We start from the raw sequence: 20,366 nt of genomic DNA on the forward strand, positions 1-20,366 counted from the left end.
AGTGGGAAACACCTCCAAAGGTGGTAGAGAATGACCGAGTCAAGATCCTGTGGGACTTCCAGATACAGACGGACAGATACTTGCAAAAAACACTTTACAGTTTTTTATTTATAAACAAAAGTTCAAAATCATTTCACTTCATGATTGTGTGTAACTTAGTGTGTGTCTTTCAAATACAATTTCAATTACATATATTTATGTTTGTGGACCATAACGTGTAAAACATTTAGACTTCCAGAGATTTCGGCAACTAAGAATCCCAGAGTATTTCAAACCAGTGAACACTCCGAGACAAACAATTAGTGCATCCGAAAGTTCAAACTCCCGGTCACAAACCTAACGTAGAGTCACGCATAGGGATTCACCAATTACAAAGTAGTGCAAAGGATTCTGGAGTAACTAAACAGCAAATGCAGAAGAGGCAATACCAACACCGCAGAGGAAGCTCTCGTGATCCAGAGTCTACAGTCCAAGATTCTAAACGTCCAAAGAGCCTTTGTTTAGGATGGCCAACTCCTGCACGACTGAGAGTGTACACCATCCATCTGTCCCATGTTTGCAAGAGTGAAGCATTAGGACAAACACATGTTTAAAAAGCCTCGTAGGACCCTCAGTTGAATCATAAATGACAAAACATCAGACTTTTGTCTCAGCTTCAGCCTTTCAATTGTTCAAATCAACATGGGTCAAATCCCTGCCTCCCTGCATGTTCTGTACTTCACCACTAAAAACACGTACAACAGGTGAATCCTCTGACCATCAGCCTGGCTCTACATCTGGAGATGAGTCCCTGCTCCTGACGGGTCGTCCCATCGACAGTGAAGGATGGGTCAAATAAGGTACACCTGAACCTATTACACAGTAGGTGCATTTAGTTTAGACAGCCCCCTAGTGTTGTAATAATGTCATAGGTTTGCAACAGTTGTGTGTGTCATCTTTTGTAGAAACCACGAGATGCTGATAAAAAAGGAAACATCTCTGTCAGACTAATACATTTAACAACCCTCTCTCTCCCCTCCCTCTCACCCCTCTGTCCCTCTCACCCCTCTGTCCCTCTCTAACTCTCTCTCTTCTCTCTCTCTGCCTCTCTCCCCTCTGCCAATCCCTCCCTCTCCCTTACTCTCTCCCACTCCGCCTCTCCATCCCGCCCTCTCCCCCTTTCTCTCTTTCCCTCTTTGCCTCTCTCCCCCTCCCCTCTCTCTTTGCATCCCCCTCTCTCTCCCTGCCTCTCTCTCTTTTGCCTCCCCCTCTCTCTCTTTTGCCTCCCCTTCTCTCTCCCTGCCTCTCTCTCTTTTGCCTCCCCCTCTCTCTCCCTGCCTCTCTCTCTTTTGCCTCCCCCTCTCTCTCCCTGCCTCTCTCTCTTTTGCCTCCCCCTCTCTCTCTTTTGCCTCCCCTTCTCTCTCCCTGCCTCTTTCTCTTTTGCCTCCCCCTCTCTCTCCCTGCCTCTCTCTCTCTCTCTCTCTCTCTCTCTCTCCCTGCCTCTTTCTCTCTCTCCCTGCCTCTCTCTCTCTCTCCCTGCCTCTTTCTCTCTCTCCCTGCCTCTTTCTCTCTCTCCCTGCCTCTCTCTCTCTCTCCCTGCCTCTTTCTCTCCCTGCCTCTCTCTCTCTCTCTCCCTGCCTCTCTCTCTCTCTCTCCCTGCCTCTCTCTCTCTCTCTCCCTGCCTCTCTCTCTCTCCCTGCCTCTCTCTCTCTCCCTGCCTCTCTCTCTCTCCCTGCCTCTCTCTCTCTCTCTCCCTGCCTCTCTCTCTCTCTCTCCCTGCCTCTCTCTCTCTCTCTCCCTGCCTCTCTCTCTCTCCCTGCCTCTCTCTCTCTCCCTGCCTCTCTCTCTCTCTCTCCCTGCCTCTCTCTCTCTCTCTCCCTGCCTCTCTCTCTCTCTCTCCCTGCCTCTTTCTCTCCCTGCCTCTCTCTCTCTCTCTCCCTGCCTCTCTCTCTCTCTCTCCCTGCCTCTCTCTCTCTCTCTCCCTGCCTCTCTCTCTCTCCCTGCCTCTCTCTCTCTCTCTCCCTGCCTCTCTCTCTCTCCCTGCCTCTCTCTCTCTCCCTGCCTCTCTCTCTCTCCCTGCCTCTCTCTCTCTCTCTCCCTGCCTCTCCCCCTCTCTCTCCCTGCCTCTCTCTCTCTCCCTGCCTCTCTCTCTCTCCCTGCCTCTCTCTCTCTCTCTCTCTCTCTCCCTGCCTCTCTCTCTCTCCCTGCCTCTTTCTCTCTCTCCCTGCCTCTCTCTCTCTCTCTCCCTGCCTCTTTCTCTCTCTCTCTCTCTCTCTCTCTCTCTCTGTCACACACACTCAAACGCGCACACACAGCACACGGAGTCGTCTTTAAAGCAGACGCCAGTCTGGCACCTCCGCACAGCGCGCGCACTGTACTGCCAGAGCGGCCGTGTGTTGTTGAGACAGTGAGAGACAGAGCCTGGATCACCGCTGCGGCCGAGGGACACCGCGCTGCCGACCTTAAGCTCCAGAAGACGCAGACCTGGCTCTGTGAACGCAGGTACATGTGTTTCAGATAAGTGTGAGTGGACTGTTGTCTGTGGGCTGCTCTCAGCTGCTCGCCTGGGTTATGTGCTATGCAGACTGACTGGAGCCAGTGCCGTCAGCCAGCTGTGTGCGTGATACGCGCACGGCAGTACTCCTCATGCAAGAAAACAACTCAAGCGAGCTTTCTTTCTGCAGATACATGTACGTGTGCACGCTGCGGCCAGGCTGGAGAAGAACACTATCCCACAGTCTGAGTGAAGTTTAGTCAGGACGTTGCTATGCAGACAGACTGGAGCCGCACTGAGCGGCAGCAGATTTAAAGAAACAGCCAGTCCCAGCAGAGAGTCCACTCACTTTGTGATGTGGACACTGGGAGAAAAGTCTGAGGCGACTATACTCTTCTAACACTTACACAAGGCTGTGTTTTTTGCAGATTAAGGAGCCAGTGAAACATCCCGTTCAGACTGGAGCGTCCCACAGAGGAGTGTGAAATGAAGAATCCCCATGCCCTCAGCGGCGCAGTGAGCGAGCGTGCACTTCCTGTCGCAGACACACACAAGAAGTTCAAGAGGAAGGCTCGTGAGCCCAGAAGACTGTTCCATAGCCCAGACACAGCTGAAGGGGGCAGCACTACCCCCCAGCTCCAGGGAGGCTTAGCCAGCTCTGCCTTCACTCATATGGAGATCCCTCACTGGCCCACAGCCATCTCTCAGCCTCTGTGCAGCAGGCTGCGGCTGGCCCCGCGCTCCTCCATCAGCAGCACGCACCAACCGCTGAGCCACCAGGAGCTGAGCCACCAGGAGCTGAGCCACCAACCGCTGAGCCACCAGGAGCTGAGCCACCAACCGCTGAGCCACCAGGAGCTGAGCCTCCAGGAGCTGAGCCTCCAGCCCCTGAGCCACGCACTTTACAGGCCCCAGTATGAAGACGAGCTGGAGCGCAACTCCCCATCACCAAAGGTTAGTTTGTGCAACTGTCCTAACACAACAACTCTCCTGATTAAAGTACATCATAGTTATACTACAGTTCTCCTGATTACAGTACATCATAGTTATACTACAGTTCTCCTGATTACAGTACATCATAGTTATACTACAGTTCTCCTGATTACAGTACATCATAGTACTACAGTTCTCCATACGGCCCGCGGAGCTTATCCAGCCGCGAGATGATTTAATCCGGCCCCTGTCCTGTAGAAGGACAAAAGTAAGTCTCTAGCTCATTCCTGTGCGGAGTTATGATTTTTTAAAGAATAACCAGAATGCTCATTCTCGCCACTAGGGGGCATAAAAAAATTTTAAAAGGAAAGAGTTCCACACGTGTCCAGCAGAGGGCACTGACATAGAGCTCAGGATAAACACATTATAGCGCCATGTGGTAAAGGGACAGTCTGCCCCAGGGCGGCTGTGGCTTCAATAACAGCACGAGTGTGGAGTGAATGAATAATGACGACTATGTAGTACTTTGAGGAACTTGTGACACAGGCTTGTAAAGTGCAATACAAGTGTAAGTGTACAAGTGTATTAAAGAAGCTACAGTTCAGTTGGGGCTTTGACCAAATCACAGTTTATTATTATTCATTTATTGGGAAAATGTTCTCTACTATATGTGGCCCGAGACCCGCCGTGGAGCTGAATTTCAGCCTGCGACCCATATGAGTTTGACAGCCCTGATCGAGCCCCTTTAATCCTGTGTATTTCCCCTTTAACATCCATCACAGCTTCATGGGCCTCTTTATTTCCTCGGATGGTAAATTCCTGTAAGTTCCTGGACTGTCTTGCATGAACTGCAGGTTTGAGATCTCCCAAGGGTGGCTCAATGATAGTGAGGTCAGAACACTGAGATGGACATTCCAGAAACTTCCTTAAGGCAAGGATATATATATATATAACTTTATTTATGTATATATATATATAAAACTTTATTTATATATATCCTACCGTGCATTTCGTACACAAGGCAACTCAATGCACTCCTTATTGTGCATCTTAAAACTACTATACCAGAGAGTCCTGTATTTCAGCTGAAGTTATCTCTTGGTACCGTAGTTATACTACAGTTCTGATGGAAGTACTTCATAGTTATACTACAGTTCTGATGGAAGTACTTCATAGTTATACTACAGTTCTGATGGAAGTAGGCTATGTCATAGTTATACTACAGTTCTGATGGAAGTACTTCATAGTTATACTACAGTTCTGATGGAAGTACATCATAGTTATACTACAGTTCTGATGGAAGTACTTCATAGTTATACTACAGTTCTGATGGAAGTATGTCATAGTTATACTACAGTTCTGATGGAAGTAGGCTATGTCATAGTTATACTACAGTTCTGATGGAAGTACTTCATAGTTATACTACAGTTCTGATGGAAGTACATCATAGTTATACTACAGTTCTGATGGAAGTACTTCATAGTTATACTACAGTTCTGATGGAAGTATGTCATAGTTATACTACAGTTCTGATGGAAGTATGTCATAGTTATACTACAGTTCTGATGGAAGTATGTCATAGTTATACTACAGTTCTGATGGAAGTACTTCATAGTTATACCACAGTTCTGATGGAAGTACGTCATAGTTATACTAGAGTTCTGATGGAAGTACTTCATAGTTATACTACAGTTCTGATGGAAGTACATCATAGTTATACTACAGTTCTGATGGAAGTACGTCATAGTTATACTAGAGTTCTGATGGAAGTACTTCATAGTTATACCACAGTTCTGATGGAAGTACTTCATAGTTATACTACAGTTCTGATGGAAGTACTTCATAGTTATACTACAGTTCTGATGGAAGTACTTCATAGTTATACTACAGTTCTGATGGAAGTACATCATAGTTATACTACAGTTCTGATGGAAGTACTTCATAGTTATACTACAGTTCTGATGGAAGTACATCATAGTTATACTACAGTTCTGATGGAAGTACTTCATAGTTATACTACAGTTCTGATGGAAGTACTTCATAGTTATACTACAGTTCTGATGGAAGTACTTCATAGTTATACTACAGTTCTGATGGAAGTACTTCATAGTTATACTACAGTTCTGATGGAAGTATTTCATAGTTATACTACAGTTCTGATGGAAGTACTTCATAGTTATACTACAGTTCTGATGGAAGTACTTCATAGTTATACTACAGTTCTGATGGAAGTACATCATAGTTATACTACAGTTCTGATGGAAGTACTTCATAGTTATACTACAGTTCTGATGGAAGTACTTCATAGTTATACTACAGTTCTGATGGAAGTACATCATAGTTATACTACAGTTCTGATGGAAGTACTTCATAGTTATACTACAGTTCTGATGGAAGTATGTCATAGTTATACTACAGTTCTGATGGAAGTACTTCATAGTTATACTACAGTTCTGATGGAAGTACTTCATAGTTATACTACAGTTCTGATGGAAGTACTTCATAGTTATACTACAGTTCTGATGGAAGTACGTCATAGTTATACTAGAGTTCTGATGGAAGTACTTCATAGTTATACTACAGTTCTGATGGAAGTACTTCATAGTTATACTACAGTTCTGATGGAAGTACTTCATAGTTATACTATAGTTCTGATGGAAGTACTTCATAGTTATACTACAGTTCTGATGGAAGTACTTCATAGTTATACCACAGTTCTGATGGAAGTACGTCATAGTTATACTAGAGTTCTGATGGAAGTACTTCATAGTTATACCACAGTTCTGATGGAAGTACTTTATGGTTATACTACAGTTCTGATGGAAGTACTTCATAGTTATACTACAGTTCTGATGGAAGTACATCATAGTTATACTACAGTTCTGATGGAAGTACTTCATAGTTATACTACAGTTCTGATGGAAGTACATCATAGTTATACTACAGTTCTGATGGAAGTACTTCATAGTTATACTACAGTTCTGATGGAAGTACTTCATAGTTATACTACAGTTCTGATGGAAGTACTTCATAGTTATACTACAGTTCTGATGGAAGTACTTCATAGTTATACTACAGTTCTGATGGAAGTACGTCATAGTTATACTAGAGTTCTGATGGAAGTACTTCATAGTTATACTACAGTTCTGATGGAAGTACTTCATAGTTATACTACAGTTCTGATGGAAGTACTTCATAGTTATACTATAGTTCTGATGGAAGTACTTCATAGTTATACTACAGTTCTGATGGAAGTACTTCATAGTTATACCACAGTTCTGATGGAAGTACGTCATAGTTATACTAGAGTTCTGATGGAAGTACTTCATAGTTATACCACAGTTCTGATGGAAGTACTTTATGGTTATACTACAGTTCTGATGGAAGTACTTCATAGTTATACTACAGTTCTGATGGAAGTACATCATAGTTATACTACAGTTCTGATGGAAGTACTTCATAGTTATACTACAGTTCTGATGGAAGTACATCATAGTTATACTACAGTTCTGATGGAAGTACTTCATAGTTATACTACAGTTCTGATGGAAGTACTTCATAGTTATACTACAGTTCTGATGGAAGTACTTCATAGTTATACTACAGTTCTGATGGAAGTACTTCATAGTTATACTACAGTTCTGATGGAAGTACTTCATAGTTATACTACAGTTCTGATGGAAGTACGTCATAGTTATACTACAGTTCTGATGGAAGTACTTCATAGTTATACTACAGTTCTGATGGAAGTACTTCATAGTTATACTACAGTTCTGATGGAAGTACTTCATAGTTATACTACAGTTCTGATGGAAGTACTTCATAGTTATACTACAGTTCTGATGGAAGTACTTCATAGTTATACTACAGTTCTGATGGAAGTACTTCATAGTTATACTACAGTTCTGATGGAAGTACGTCATAGTTATACTACAGTTCTGATGGAAGTACTTCATAGTTATACTACAGTTCTGATGGAAGTACTTCATAGTTATACTACAGTTCTGATGGAAGTACTTCATAGTTATACTACAGTTCTGATGGAAGTACTTCATAGTTATACTACAGTTCTGATGGAAGTACATCATAGTTATACTACAGTTCTGATGGAAGTACTTCATAGTTATACTACAGTTCTGATGGAAGTACTTCATAGTTATACCACAGTTCTGATGGAACCACTTCATAGTTATACCACAGTTCTGATGGAAGTACTTCATAGTTATACTACAGTTCTGATGGAAGTACTTCATAGTTATACTACAGTTCTGATGGAAGTACTTCATAGCTATACCACAGTTCTGATGGAAGTACTTCATAGTTATACCACAGTTCTGATGGAAGTACTTCATAGTTATACTACAGTTCTGATGGAAGTATGTCATAGTTATACTACAGTTCTGATGGAAGTACTTCATAGTTATACTACAGTTCTGATGGAAGTACATCATAGTTATACTACAGTTCTGATGGAAGTACATCATAATTATACTACAGTTCTGATGGAAGTACTTCATAGTTATACTACAGTTCTGATGGAAGTATGTCATAGTTATACTACAGTTCTGATGGAAGTACTTCATAGTTATACTACAGTTCTGATGGAAGTACTTCATAGTTATACTACAGTTCTGATGGAAGTACTTCATAGTTATACTACAGTTCTGATGGAAGTACATCATAGTTATACTACAGTTCTGATGGAAGTACTTCATAGTTATACTACAGTTCTGATGGAAGTACGTCATAGTTATACTACAGTTCTGATGGAAGTACTTCATAGTTATACTACAGTTCTGATGGAAGTACTTCATAGTTATACTACAGTTCTGATGGAAGTACTTCATAGTTATACCACAGTTCTGATGGAAGTACGTCATAGTTATACTACAGTTCTGATGGAAGTACATCATAGTTATACTACAGTTCTGATGGAAGTACGTCATAGTTATACTACAGTTCTGATGGAAGTACTTCATAGTTATACTACAGTTCTGATGGAAGTACTTCATAGTTATACTACAGTTCTGATGGAAGTACATCATAGTTATACTACAGTTCTGATGGAAGTACTTCATAGTTATACTACAGTTCTGATGGAAGTACTTCATAGTTATACTACAGTTCTGATGGAAGTATGTCATAGTTATACTACAGTTCTGATGGAAGTACGTCATAGTTATACTACAGTTCTGATGGAAGTACTTCATAGTTATACTACAGTTCTGATGGAAGTACTTCATAGTTATACTACAGTTCTGATGGAAGTACTTCATAGTTATACTACAGTTCTGATGGAAGTACTTCATAGTTATACTATAGTTCTGATGGAAGTACTTCATAGTTATACTACAGTTCTGATGGAAGTACTTCATAGTTATACTACAGTTCTGATGGAAGTACATCATAGTTATACTACAGTTCTGATGGAAGTACTTCATAGTTATACTACAGTTCTGATGGAAGTACTTCATAGTTATACTACAGTTCTGATGGAAGTATGTCATAGTTATACTACAGTTCTGATGGAAGTACTTCATAGTTATACTACAGTTCTGATGGAAGTACTTCATAGTTATACTACAGTTCTGATGGAAGTACTTCATAGTTATACTACAGTTCTGATGGAAGTACTTCATAGTTATACTACAGTTCTGATGGAAGTACTTCATAGTTATACTACAGTTCTGATGGAAGTACTTCATAGTTATACCACAGTTCTGATGGAAGTACTTCATAGTTATACTACAGTTCTGATGGAAGTATGTCATAGTTATACTACAGTTCTGATGGAAGTACTTCATAGTTATACCACAGTTCTGATGGAAGTACTTCATAGTTATACTACAGTTCTGATGGAAGTATGTCATAGTTATACTACAGTTCTGATGGAAGTACTTCATAGTTATACTACAGTTCTGATGGAAGTACATCATAGTTATACTACAGTTCTGATGGAAGTACATCATAGTTATACTACAGTTCTGATGGAAGTACTTCATAGTTATACTACAGTTCTGATGGAAGTACGTCATAGTTATACTACAGTTCTGATGGAAGTACTTCATAGTTATACTACAGTTCTGATGGAAGTACTTCATAGTTATACTACAGTTCTGATGGAAGTACTTCATAGTTATACTACAGTTCTGATGGAAGTACTTCATAGTTATACTACAGTTCTGATGGAAGTACTTCATAGTTATACTACAGTTCTGATGGAAGTACTTCATAGTTATACTACAGTTCTGATGGAAGTACTTCATAGTTATACTACAACAGTTCTGATGGAAGTACTTCATAGTTATACTACAGTTCTGATGGAAGTACTTCATAGTTATACTACAGTTCTGATGGAAGTACTTCATAGTTATACTACAGTTCTGATGGAAGTACTTCATAGTTATACTACAGTTCTGATGGAAGTACTTCATAGTTATACTACAGTTCTGATGGAAGTACTTCATAGTTATACCACAGTTCTGATGGAAGTACTTCATAGTTATACTACAGTTCTGATGGAAGTACATCATAGTTATACTACAGTTCTGATGGAAGTACTTCATAGTTATACTACAGTTCTGATGGAAGTATGTCATAGTTATACTACAGTTCTGATGGAAGTAGGCTATGTCATAGTTATACTACAGTTCTGATGGAAGTACTTCATAGTTATACTACAGTTCTGATGGAAGTACATCATAGTTATACTACAGTTCTGATGGAAGTACTTCATAGTTATACTACAGTTCTGATGGAAGTATGTCATAGTTATACTACAGTTCTGATGGAAGTATGTCATAGTTATACTACAGTTCTGATGGAAGTACTTCATAGTTATACCACAGTTCTGATGGAAGTACGTCATAGTTATACTAGAGTTCTGATGGAAGTACTTCATAGTTATACTACAGTTCTGATGGAAGTACATCATAGTTATACTACAGTTCTGATGGAAGTACGTCATAGTTATACTAGAGTTCTGATGGAAGTACTTCATAGTTATACCACAGTTCTGATGGAAGTACTTCATAGTTATACTACAGTTCTGATGGAAGTACTTCATAGTTATACTACAGTTCTGATGGAAGTACTTCATAGTTATACTACAGTTCTGATGGAAGTACATCATAGTTATACTACAGTTCTGATGGAAGTACTTCATAGTTATACTACAGTTCTGATGGAAGTACATCATAGTTATACTACAGTTCTGATGGAAGTACTTCATAGTTATACTACAGTTCTGATGGAAGTACTTCATAGTTATACTACAGTTCTGATGGAAGTACTTCATAGTTATACTACAGTTCTGATGGAAGTATTTCATAGTTATACTACAGTTCTTATGGAAGTACTTCATAGTTATACTACAGTTCTGATGGAAGTACTTCATAGTTATACTACAGTTCTGATGGAAGTACTTCATAGTTATACTACAGTTCTGATGGAAGTACATCATAGTTATACTACAGTTCTGATGGAAGTACTTCATAGTTATACTACAGTTCTGATGGAAGTATGTCATAGTTATACTACAGTTCTGATGGAAGTATGTCATAGTTATACTACAGTTCTGATGGAAGTACTTCATAGTTATACTACAGTTCTGATGGAAGTACTTCATAGTTATACTACAGTTCTGATGGAAGTACGTCATAGTTATACTAGAGTTCTGATGGAAGTACTTCATAGTTATACTACAGTTCTGATGGAAGTACTTCATAGTTATACTACAGTTCTGATGGAAGTACTTCATAGTTATACTATAGTTCTGATGGAAGTACTTCATAGTTATACTACAGTTCTGATGGAAGTACTTCATAGTTATACCACAGTTCTGATGGAAGTACGTCATAGTTATACTAGAGTTCTGATGGAAGTACTTCATAGTTATACCACAGTTCTGATGGAAGTACTTCATAGTTATACTACAGTTCTGATGGAAGTACTTCATAGTTATACTACAGTTCTGATGGAAGTACGTCATAGTTATACTACAGTTCTGATGGAAGTACTTCATAGTTATACTACAGTTCTGATGGAAGTACTTCATAGTTATACTACAGTTCTGATGGAAGTACTTCATAGTTATACTACAGTTCTGATGGAAGTACTTCATAGTTATACTACAGTTCTGATGGAAGTACATCATAGTTATACTACAGTTCTGATGGAAGTACTTCATAGTTATACTACAGTTCTGATGGAAGTACTTCATAGTTATACTACAGTTCTGATGGAAGTACTTCATAGTTATACCACAGTTCTGATGGAACTACTTCATAGTTATACCACAGTTCTGATGGAAGTACTTCATAGTTATACTACAGTTCTGATGGAAGTACTTCATAGTTATACTACAGTTCTGATGGAAGTACTTCATAGCTATACCACAGTTCTGATGGAAGTACTTCATAGTTATACCACAGTTCTGATGGAAGTACTTCATAGTTATACTACAGTTCTGATGGAAGTATGTCATAGTTATACTACAGTTCTGATGGAAGTACTTCATAGTTATACTACAGTTCTGATGGAAGTACATCATAGTTATACTACAGTTCTGATGGAAGTACATCATAATTATACTACAGTTCTGATGGAAGTACTTCATAGTTATACTACAGTTCTGATGGAAGTATGTCATAGTTATACTACAGTTCTGATGGAAGTACTTCATAGTTATACTACAGTTCTGATGGAAGTACTTCATAGTTATACTACAGTTCTGATGGAAGTACTTCATAGTTATACTACAGTTCTGATGGAAGTACATCATAGTTATACTACAGTTCTGATGGAAGTACTTCATAGTTATACTACAGTTCTGATGGAAGTACGTCATAGTTATACTACAGTTCTGATGGAAGTACTTCATAGTTATACTACAGTTCTGATGGAAGTACTTCATAGTTATACTACAGTTCTGATGGAAGTACTTCATAGTTATACCACAGTTCTGATGGAAGTACGTCATAGTTATACTACAGTTCTGATGGAAGTACATCATAGTTATACTACAGTTCTGATGGAAGTACGTCATAGTTATACTACAGTTCTGATGGAAGTACTTCATAGTTATACTACAGTTCTGATGGAAGTACTTCATAGTTATACTACAGTTCTGATGGAAGTACATCATAGTTATACTACAGTTCTGATGGAAGTACTTCATAGTTATACTACAGTTCTGATGGAAGTACTTCATAGTTATACTACAGTTCTGATGGAAGTATGTCATAGTTATACTACAGTTCTGATGGAAGTACGTCATAGTTATACTACAGTTCTGATGGAAGTACTTCATAGTTATACTACAGTTCTGATGGAAGTACTTCATAGTTATACTACAGTTCTGATGGAAGTACTTCATAGTTATACTACAGTTCTGATGGAAGTACTTCATAGTTATACTATAGTTCTGATGGAAGTACTTCATAGTTATACTACAGTTCTGATGGAAGTACTTCATAGTTATACTACAGTTCTGATGGAAGTACATCATAGTTATTCTACAGTTCTGATGGAAGTACTTCATAGTTATACTACAGTTCTGATGGAAGTACTTCATAGTTATACTACAGTTCTGATGGAAGTATGTCATAGTTATACTACAGTTCTGATGGAAGTACTTCATAGTTATACTACAGTTCTGATGGAAGTACTTCATAGTTATACTACAGTTCTGATGGAAGTACTTCATAGTTATACTACAGTTCTGATGGAAGTACTTCATAGTTATACTACAGTTCTGATGGAAGTACTTCATAGTTATACTACAGTTCTGATGGAAGTACTTCATAGTTATACCACAGTTCTGATGGAAGTACTTCATAGTTATACTACAGTTCTGATGGAAGTATGTCATAGTTATACTACAGTTCTGATGGAAGTACTTCATAGTTATACCACAGTTCTGATGGAAGTACTTCATAGTTATACCACAGTTCTGATGGAAGTACTTCATAGTTATACTACAGTTCTGATGGAAGTATGTCATAGTTATACTACAGTTCTGATGGAAGTACTTCATAGTTATACTACAGTTCTGATGGAAGTACATCATAGTTATACTACAGTTCTGATGGAAGTACATCATAGTTATACTACAGTTCTGATGGAAGTACTTCATAGTTATACTACAGTTCTGATGGAAGTACGTCATAGTTATACTACAGTTCTGATGGAAGTACTTCATAGTTATACTACAGTTCTGATGGAAGTACTTCATAGTTATACTACAGTTCTGATGGAAGTACTTCATAGTTATACTACAGTTCTGATGGAAGTACTTCATAGTTATACTACAGTTCTGATGGAAGTACTTCATAGTTATACTACAGTTCTGATGGAAGTACTTCATAGTTATACTACAGTTCTGATGGAAGTACTTCATAGTTATACTACAACAGTTCTGATGGAAGTACTTCATAGTTATACTACAGTTCTGATGGAAGTACTTCATAGTTATACTACAGTTCTGATGGAAGTACTTCATAGTTATACTACAGTTCTGATGGAAGTACTTCATAGTTATACTACAGTTCTGATGGAAGTACTTCATAGTTATACTACAGTTCTGATGGAAGTACTTCATAGTTATACTACAGTTCTGATGGAAGTACTTCATAGTTATACCACAGTTCTGATGGAAGTACTTCATAGTTATACTACAGTTCTGATGGAAGTACATCATAGTTATACTACAGTTCTGATGGAAGTACTTCATAGTTATACTACAGTTCTGATGGAAGTACTTCATAGTTATACTACAGTTCTGATGGAAGTACTTCATAGTTATACTACAGTTCTGATGGAAGTACTTCATAGTTATACTACAGTTCTGATGGAAGTACGTCATAGTTATACTACAGTTCTGATGGAAGTACTTCATAGTTATACTACAGTTCTGATGGAAGTACATCATAGTTATACCACAGTTCTGATGGAAGTACTTCATAGTTATACTACAGTTCTGATGGAAGTACATCATAGTTATACTACAGTTCTGATGGAAGTACTTCATAGTTATACTACAGTTCTGATGGAAGTACTTCATAGTTATACCACAGTTCTGATGGAAGTACTTCATAGTTATACTACAGTTCTGATGGAAGTACATCATAGTTATACTACAGTTCTGATGGAAGTACTTCATAGTTATACCACAGTTCTGATGGAAGTACTTCATAGTTATACTACAGTTCTGATGGAAGTACATCATAGTTATACTACAGTTCTGATGGAAGTACTTCATAGTTATACCACAGTTCTGATGGAAGTACGTCATAGTTATACCACAGTTCTGATGGAAGTACTTCATAGTTATACTACAGTTCTGATGGAAGTACTTCATAGTTATACCACAGTTCTGATGGAAGTACTTCATAGTTATACTACAGTTCTGATGGAAGTACGTCATAGTTATACTACAGTTCTGATGGAAGTACTTCATAGTTATACTACAGTTCTGATGGAAGTACATCATAGTTATACTACAGTTCTGATGGAAGTACTTCATAGTTATACCACAGTTCTGATGGAAGTACTTCATAGTTATACTACAGTTCTGATGGAAGTACATCATAGTTATACTACAGTTCTGATGGAAGTACTTCATAGTTATACTACAGTTCTGATGGAAGTACTTCATAGTTATACCACAGTTCTGATGGAAGTACTTCATAGTTATACTACAGTTCTGATGGAAGTACATCATAGTTATACTACAGTTCTGATGGAAGTACTTCATAGTTATACCACAGTTCTGATGGAAGTACTTCATAGTTATACTACAGTTCTGATGGAAGTACATCATAGTTATACTACAGTTCTGATGGAAGTACTTCATAGTTATACCACAGTTCTGATGGAAGTACGTCATAGTTATACCACAGTTCTGATGGAAGTACTTCATAGTTATACCACAGTTCTGATGGAAGTACATCATAGTTATACTACAGTTCTGATGGAAGTACTTCATAGTTATACCACAGTTCTGATGGAAGTACATCATAGTTATACTACAGTTCTGATGGAAGTACGTCATAGTTATACCACAGTTCTGATGGAAGTACATCATAGTTATACTACAGTTCTGATGGAAGTACTTCATAGTTATACCACAGTTCTGATGGAAGTACTTCATAGTTACAGTGCCTCTCGTTAGTATTCATACACCTTGAACTTTTGCACATTTTGTCATGTTTACAACCCTAAACATAAAGATTTTATTTTTATTCTTTTACTGAACGTTCACACACAAGTAACAGACAACTGTGAAGTGAAAGTGAAATGATACATGATTCTGATATTTTTCAAAAAATAGAAAACCAAAAAGTGGGGCGTGCATAAGTATTCATACAGCATGAATGAATACTTTGCGAACCCCCTTTTACTGTAATAACAGTCAAAGTCTTTTGGGGTTTGACTCTACGAGATTTGCACATGTAGAGACTGACATTTTAGCCCATTCCTCTTTACAAAACAACTCAAGCTCTGTCACATTAGAAGGAGAGCGTTTGTGAACAGCAGTTTTCAGATTATTCCACAGATTTTCAATAGGATTTAGGTCAGGACTTTGACTGGGCCATTCTATCACATTAATATGTTTTTATTGAACCATTCCATTGTAGATTTATCTTTGTGTTTAGGGTCATTGTCCTGCTGAAGGTGAATCTCCGCCCCAGCCTCAGTTCTCTTTCTGACTCCAGCAGGTTTTCCTCCAAAATGTCTCTGTATTTGGCTCCATCCATCTTCACAACTATTCTTACAATCTCCCCAGTCCCCGCTGAGGAAAAGCAGCCCCACAGCATGATGCTTCCCCCCCGTATATTTGACACTGGGGATGGGGCACTCAGGACGATGAGCAGTGTTAGGTTTGCTCCAAACATAACGTTTTGCATTTTTGCAATTTTTGTCTCATCTGACCAAAGCTCCTTCTTCCACATGGAGCTGTGTCCTCCATATGACTTCTAGCAAACTTCAAACGGGATTTCCTATGGCCTTCTTTCAATAATGGCTTTCTTCGTCCACTCGTCCATGAAGGCCAGATTTGTGTAGATACGACTTATAGTTGTAAATCTTTATGTTTAGGGTTGTAAACATGACAAAATGTGCAAAAGTTCAAGGTGTATGAATACTTTCGAGAGGCACTGTATACTACAGTTCTGATGGAAGTACTTCATAGTTATACTACAGTTCTGATAGAAGTACTTCATAGTTATACTACAGTTCTGATAGAAGTACTTCATAGTTATACTACAGTTCTGATAGAAGTACTTCATAGTTATACTACAGTTCTGATAGAAGTACTTCATAGTTATACTACAGTTCTGATAGAAGTACTTCATAGTTATACTACAGTTCTGATAGAAGTACTTCATAGTGATCCCACTGTGATCTGACCTGTGTGACTGCAGCAGGAGTGCGTGCAGAGGCTGCGGCCTCCAGCAGAGGGCAGTCATGTTCCAGAGGTCAAGGCCCTGCAGCAGACCAGACGGCTTCTGGCCAACGCCCGGGAGCGCACGCGTGTGCACACCATCAGTGCTGCCTTCGAGGCGCTCCGGAAACAGGTGGGACACAGGTGGGACACAGGTGGGACAGTTCATGTCCTGACGTCACAGACACATGTTTACCTCCGTGTTCTTGCTCCAGGTGCCGTGTTACTCCTACGGGCAGAAACTGTCCAAGCTGGCCATTCTCCGCATCGCCTGTAACTACATCCTGTCCCTGGCCCAGCTGGCAGAGATGGACTCCAGCTCAGAGCAGAACAAGCGCAGCTTCTCCCACTGTGTGGAGCAGTGCACCCGCACCCTGCAGGCTGAGGGGCGCAGCAAGAAGAAGAAGGTCAGAGGTCACTCGCTCTGACTCCCGTGTGCGATCACTGGAGATGACACACTTTGAAATGTTTTCACATCAGTGACTTTTATCAGGGAAAAATGAAAAAAACTAAAATGTTATGAGACGGAATCCTTTGTGGCCTTGTTTAATATTTCGCTCTTAAAATATATGTATTTTCTTTAGTGTAACTTCATACAAATGCACTTATTATCGATGCAGGCATATATATATATATATATATATATATATATATATATATATTTCTTTTTTTTTTTTTATTGCACTCTTGGTCCTTTGGGATCAGTTATGACCTCAAGTTGTTTCGCTTTTATACCATGGTCTGGGTGAAGACTCGATTCTGATTGGCTGGAGGGTGTTGGTTAAAAAGTGATATACACCTATAGTCCGACAACAGTTACATCACGTTCTGTATCACTGCAACTGTTTCCTAGCCTGGCATCCAGACTAATCTCCCATGTTTATTAATTAATAAACAGGAGACTAGTCTGGCGACCCTGTCGTAGAAAAGCTTCTGCTTGAGGCGGGACTAATGTGGGACAACCGAAGCGCAGCAGCCAATGAGAACATAGCAGATGTGACGACAGAAACAGCCACAAGAAAGTTGTGTCATTCGGACGTTAACAATGGCGCTCCCTGACACACGGAGTTCAGTAAATGACTTCTGTTGTTTATGTCAGAATAACTTAAGAATACAAGCAAACCGGAGCATTACGTGAAGTGGTCGCTTGTGTTGAAAAACTACAAAACAAAGGCGCAACAACGTGACGTTCAGGGAGCTGCTCTGATTGGTCGGTTGGCTCCATATCGCTGCGTCACTTCCTCTGAAAGCGCGAGTGTTGCCAGACCCTCTTCTGTAAAGAAGCGGAGTCTGGTTGGCGAGACTATAGTTTCCATAGTAATGGAGCTGGAACTGGCTTCAGGTAAACCAGCTTAATGGGTGAAATAACTCCTGCCCAGGACTTAAAAAAAACAGGTCCCAATGAACAGTTTCAGTTTGTGGGACCAGGGTATAAGCGGGATCATGCACCGATCATGGGCGTCCATTATCAGAATAACTGGACTCTGTGATAGCAATGTCTGGGAGTGGATTATCCCTTACATATTTCACTAAACTGACCAGTTTTCTTTTGTCAGTAAGCATTCTTTGTCTTCTTCTTTGTCAAAGTCCATTTTGTGCCGAAAATGGCCCCATGGCTACAGTCCTGCAGGACCTTGCTTGGTACCTGGATTTTTGCATTATTATCTTATATTTTCAAATCAAAATCTGTTGGAAAACTGCCTAAAGCACTGACTGAAGTGTGTGTGTGGTATGTGCACCCCCCCCTCCCTTTTCCCCAAATCAAAGACAGAATTTGAAATGGGGGTGCGATGTTCGCGGGTCCGATGTTCACGTACGGGTATTTCCAAAGCCGTGTGGACAGTGTGGGGTAAAGGGTCATGTTGGTTGGAGTTTGCTCCAGGCTCACACATGTGGTCAGGGCGAGCGAGAGCAGCTGCTCAGGCTGTTTCCTCAGCGCGTGTGTCCTCAGCCCCTCAGCCCAGACACCAGATGTTTGGAGCTGACGGGAAGTGGAGCTGGCGCCATCGAGGGCAGAGGGCAGAGAGAATGTGCACGAGCTGTGCCGCGCACATACACACGTGCACATGCACACACATACACACATACACACATACACACGTGCACATACACACATACACACGTGCACATACACACACACACACACACACACACACACACACACACACACACACACACACACGCACACACACATTCCGCAGCAGTGCAGCTCAGCCTCAGAGCATCTGTTTGAGCCTCTTAAACAGGCCTGACTGTGAGGCGCAGCAGCTGAAGTGTGAAGTGTGAAGTGTGCTGCTCTCTGTGTCATCACTGTGTTGACAGGGCTTTGTGGAAATAGATGTTGTTGATTCAGGATTTTGGAAAAAACATCAAATTGCAATTTTTCTTTGAAACTGCAATTAGATTTTTAATTTATTTCTTGAAATACAGATTCAAGTCTCTGTGCACCTTTTAAATATGCACAGCACAAAGTAACTCTAAATGAAGAACAGAACTTTGCAGTGTGTACTGTATATTCATGTCCAGGATCAACTGAAAGGTCAAACAGTTAAACTAACACAAGAATCACATCTTTTTTTGCAAAGATATTTTGATGTTTGCAAAATGTTTTGTGCTGCATAAATAACTGTAATCTGTGTAAAAGTGGCTAATTCCAGCTGAGGTTTTTCCAGTTCATTGTGATTCTGCACAGCCCTCATGGTGCTTTAAAGCCGAGGACTGGAGTGTCACATGTTGATCCTGTGCTTTATGGATGTGTTGCAGATGGAGAGGGGACTGGACAGTCTCTGACCCGGACTCCAGAGACAGATAGTCTCTGACCTGGCCTCCAGAGACGGACTGGACAGTCTCTGAGCCGCCTTCCAGAGACGGACTGGACGGTCTCTGACCCACCCTCCAGAGACAGACGGTCTCTGACCCGGCCTCCAGAGACGGACTGGACGGTCTCTGACCCACCCTCCAGAGACAGACGGTCTCTGACCCGGCCTCCAGAGACGGACTGGACACAGTCTCTGACCTGCCCTCCAGAGACAGACTGGACGGTCTCTGACCCGGCCTCCAGAGACGGACTGGACGGTCTCTGACCCGCCCTCCAGAGACGGACTGGACGGTCTCTGACCCGCCCTCCAGAGACAGACTGGACGGTCTCTGACCCGGCCTCCAGAGACGGACTGGACGGTCTCTGACCCGCCCTCCAGAGACGGACTGGACGGTCTCTGACCCGCCCTCCAGAGACAGACTGGACGGTCTCTGACCCGGCCTCCAGAGACGGACTGGACGGTCTCTGACCCACCCTCCAGAGACAGACGGTCTCTGACCCGCCCTCCAGAGACGGACTGGACACAGTCTCTGACCCGGCCTCCAGAGACGGACTGGACGGTCTCTGACCTGCCCTCCTCCCTCTGAAGCACATTTAGTTCTGTTGCAGAAGGAGGACTGTCCAGAGGAACATTGGAGCCAAAGTACGGACAGGTTTAAAAGTGCCTTCATTCACAGATGTGCCCAGTTTAGTGTTGA

General features: G+C 40.6%; 1 protein-coding gene across 7 annotated transcripts; it reads left to right on the forward strand.

Annotated features, from left to right (window-relative positions):
- Positions 1–2,245: 2,245 nt before the first annotated feature.
- atoh8 (atonal bHLH transcription factor 8) lies at positions 2,246–20,238 on the forward strand. Of its 7 annotated transcripts, none has more exons than XM_079556645.1 (6): positions 2,246–2,481; positions 2,664–3,427; positions 16,831–16,983; positions 17,066–17,257; positions 19,614–19,632; positions 20,159–20,238. In XM_079556645.1, the coding sequence occupies exons 2-6, from the start codon at positions 2,960–2,962 to the stop codon at positions 20,164–20,166; spliced, it is 840 nt and encodes a 279-aa protein (XP_079412771.1). In that variant the 5' UTR covers positions 2,246–2,481; positions 2,664–2,959; the 3' UTR covers positions 20,167–20,238. The 7 variants fall into 7 exon arrangements, with proteins under 7 accessions (XP_079412771.1, XP_079412769.1, XP_079412767.1 ...); XM_079556643.1 differs by having other exon boundaries at positions 19,926–20,200; XM_079556641.1 differs by lacking the exon at positions 19,614–19,632 and having other exon boundaries at positions 16,831–16,994; positions 17,066–17,264; positions 19,914–20,200.
- Positions 20,239–20,366: the final 128 nt, after the last annotated feature.

The sequence above is a fragment of the Gobius niger genome (genome assembly GCF_951799975.1).
Source record: "Gobius niger genome assembly, chromosome: 5".
Lineage (NCBI taxonomy): Eukaryota > Metazoa > Chordata > Actinopteri > Gobiiformes > Gobiidae > Gobius > Gobius niger.

Coding starts and splice junctions, on each gene's coding strand:
- atoh8 (XM_079556641.1), top strand. CDS start 2,960: ATGAAGAATCCCCATGCCCTCAGCGGCGCAGTGAGCGAGCGTGCACTT. Junction 16,995..17,065: donor CGGAAACAGGTGGGACACAG/GTGGGACACAGG, acceptor TTCTTGCTCCAG/GTGCCGTGTTACTCCTACGG. Junction 17,265..19,913: donor CAAGAAGAAGAAGGTCAGAG/GTCACTCGCTCT, acceptor CGGCCTCCAGAG/ACGGACTGGACGGTCTCTGA.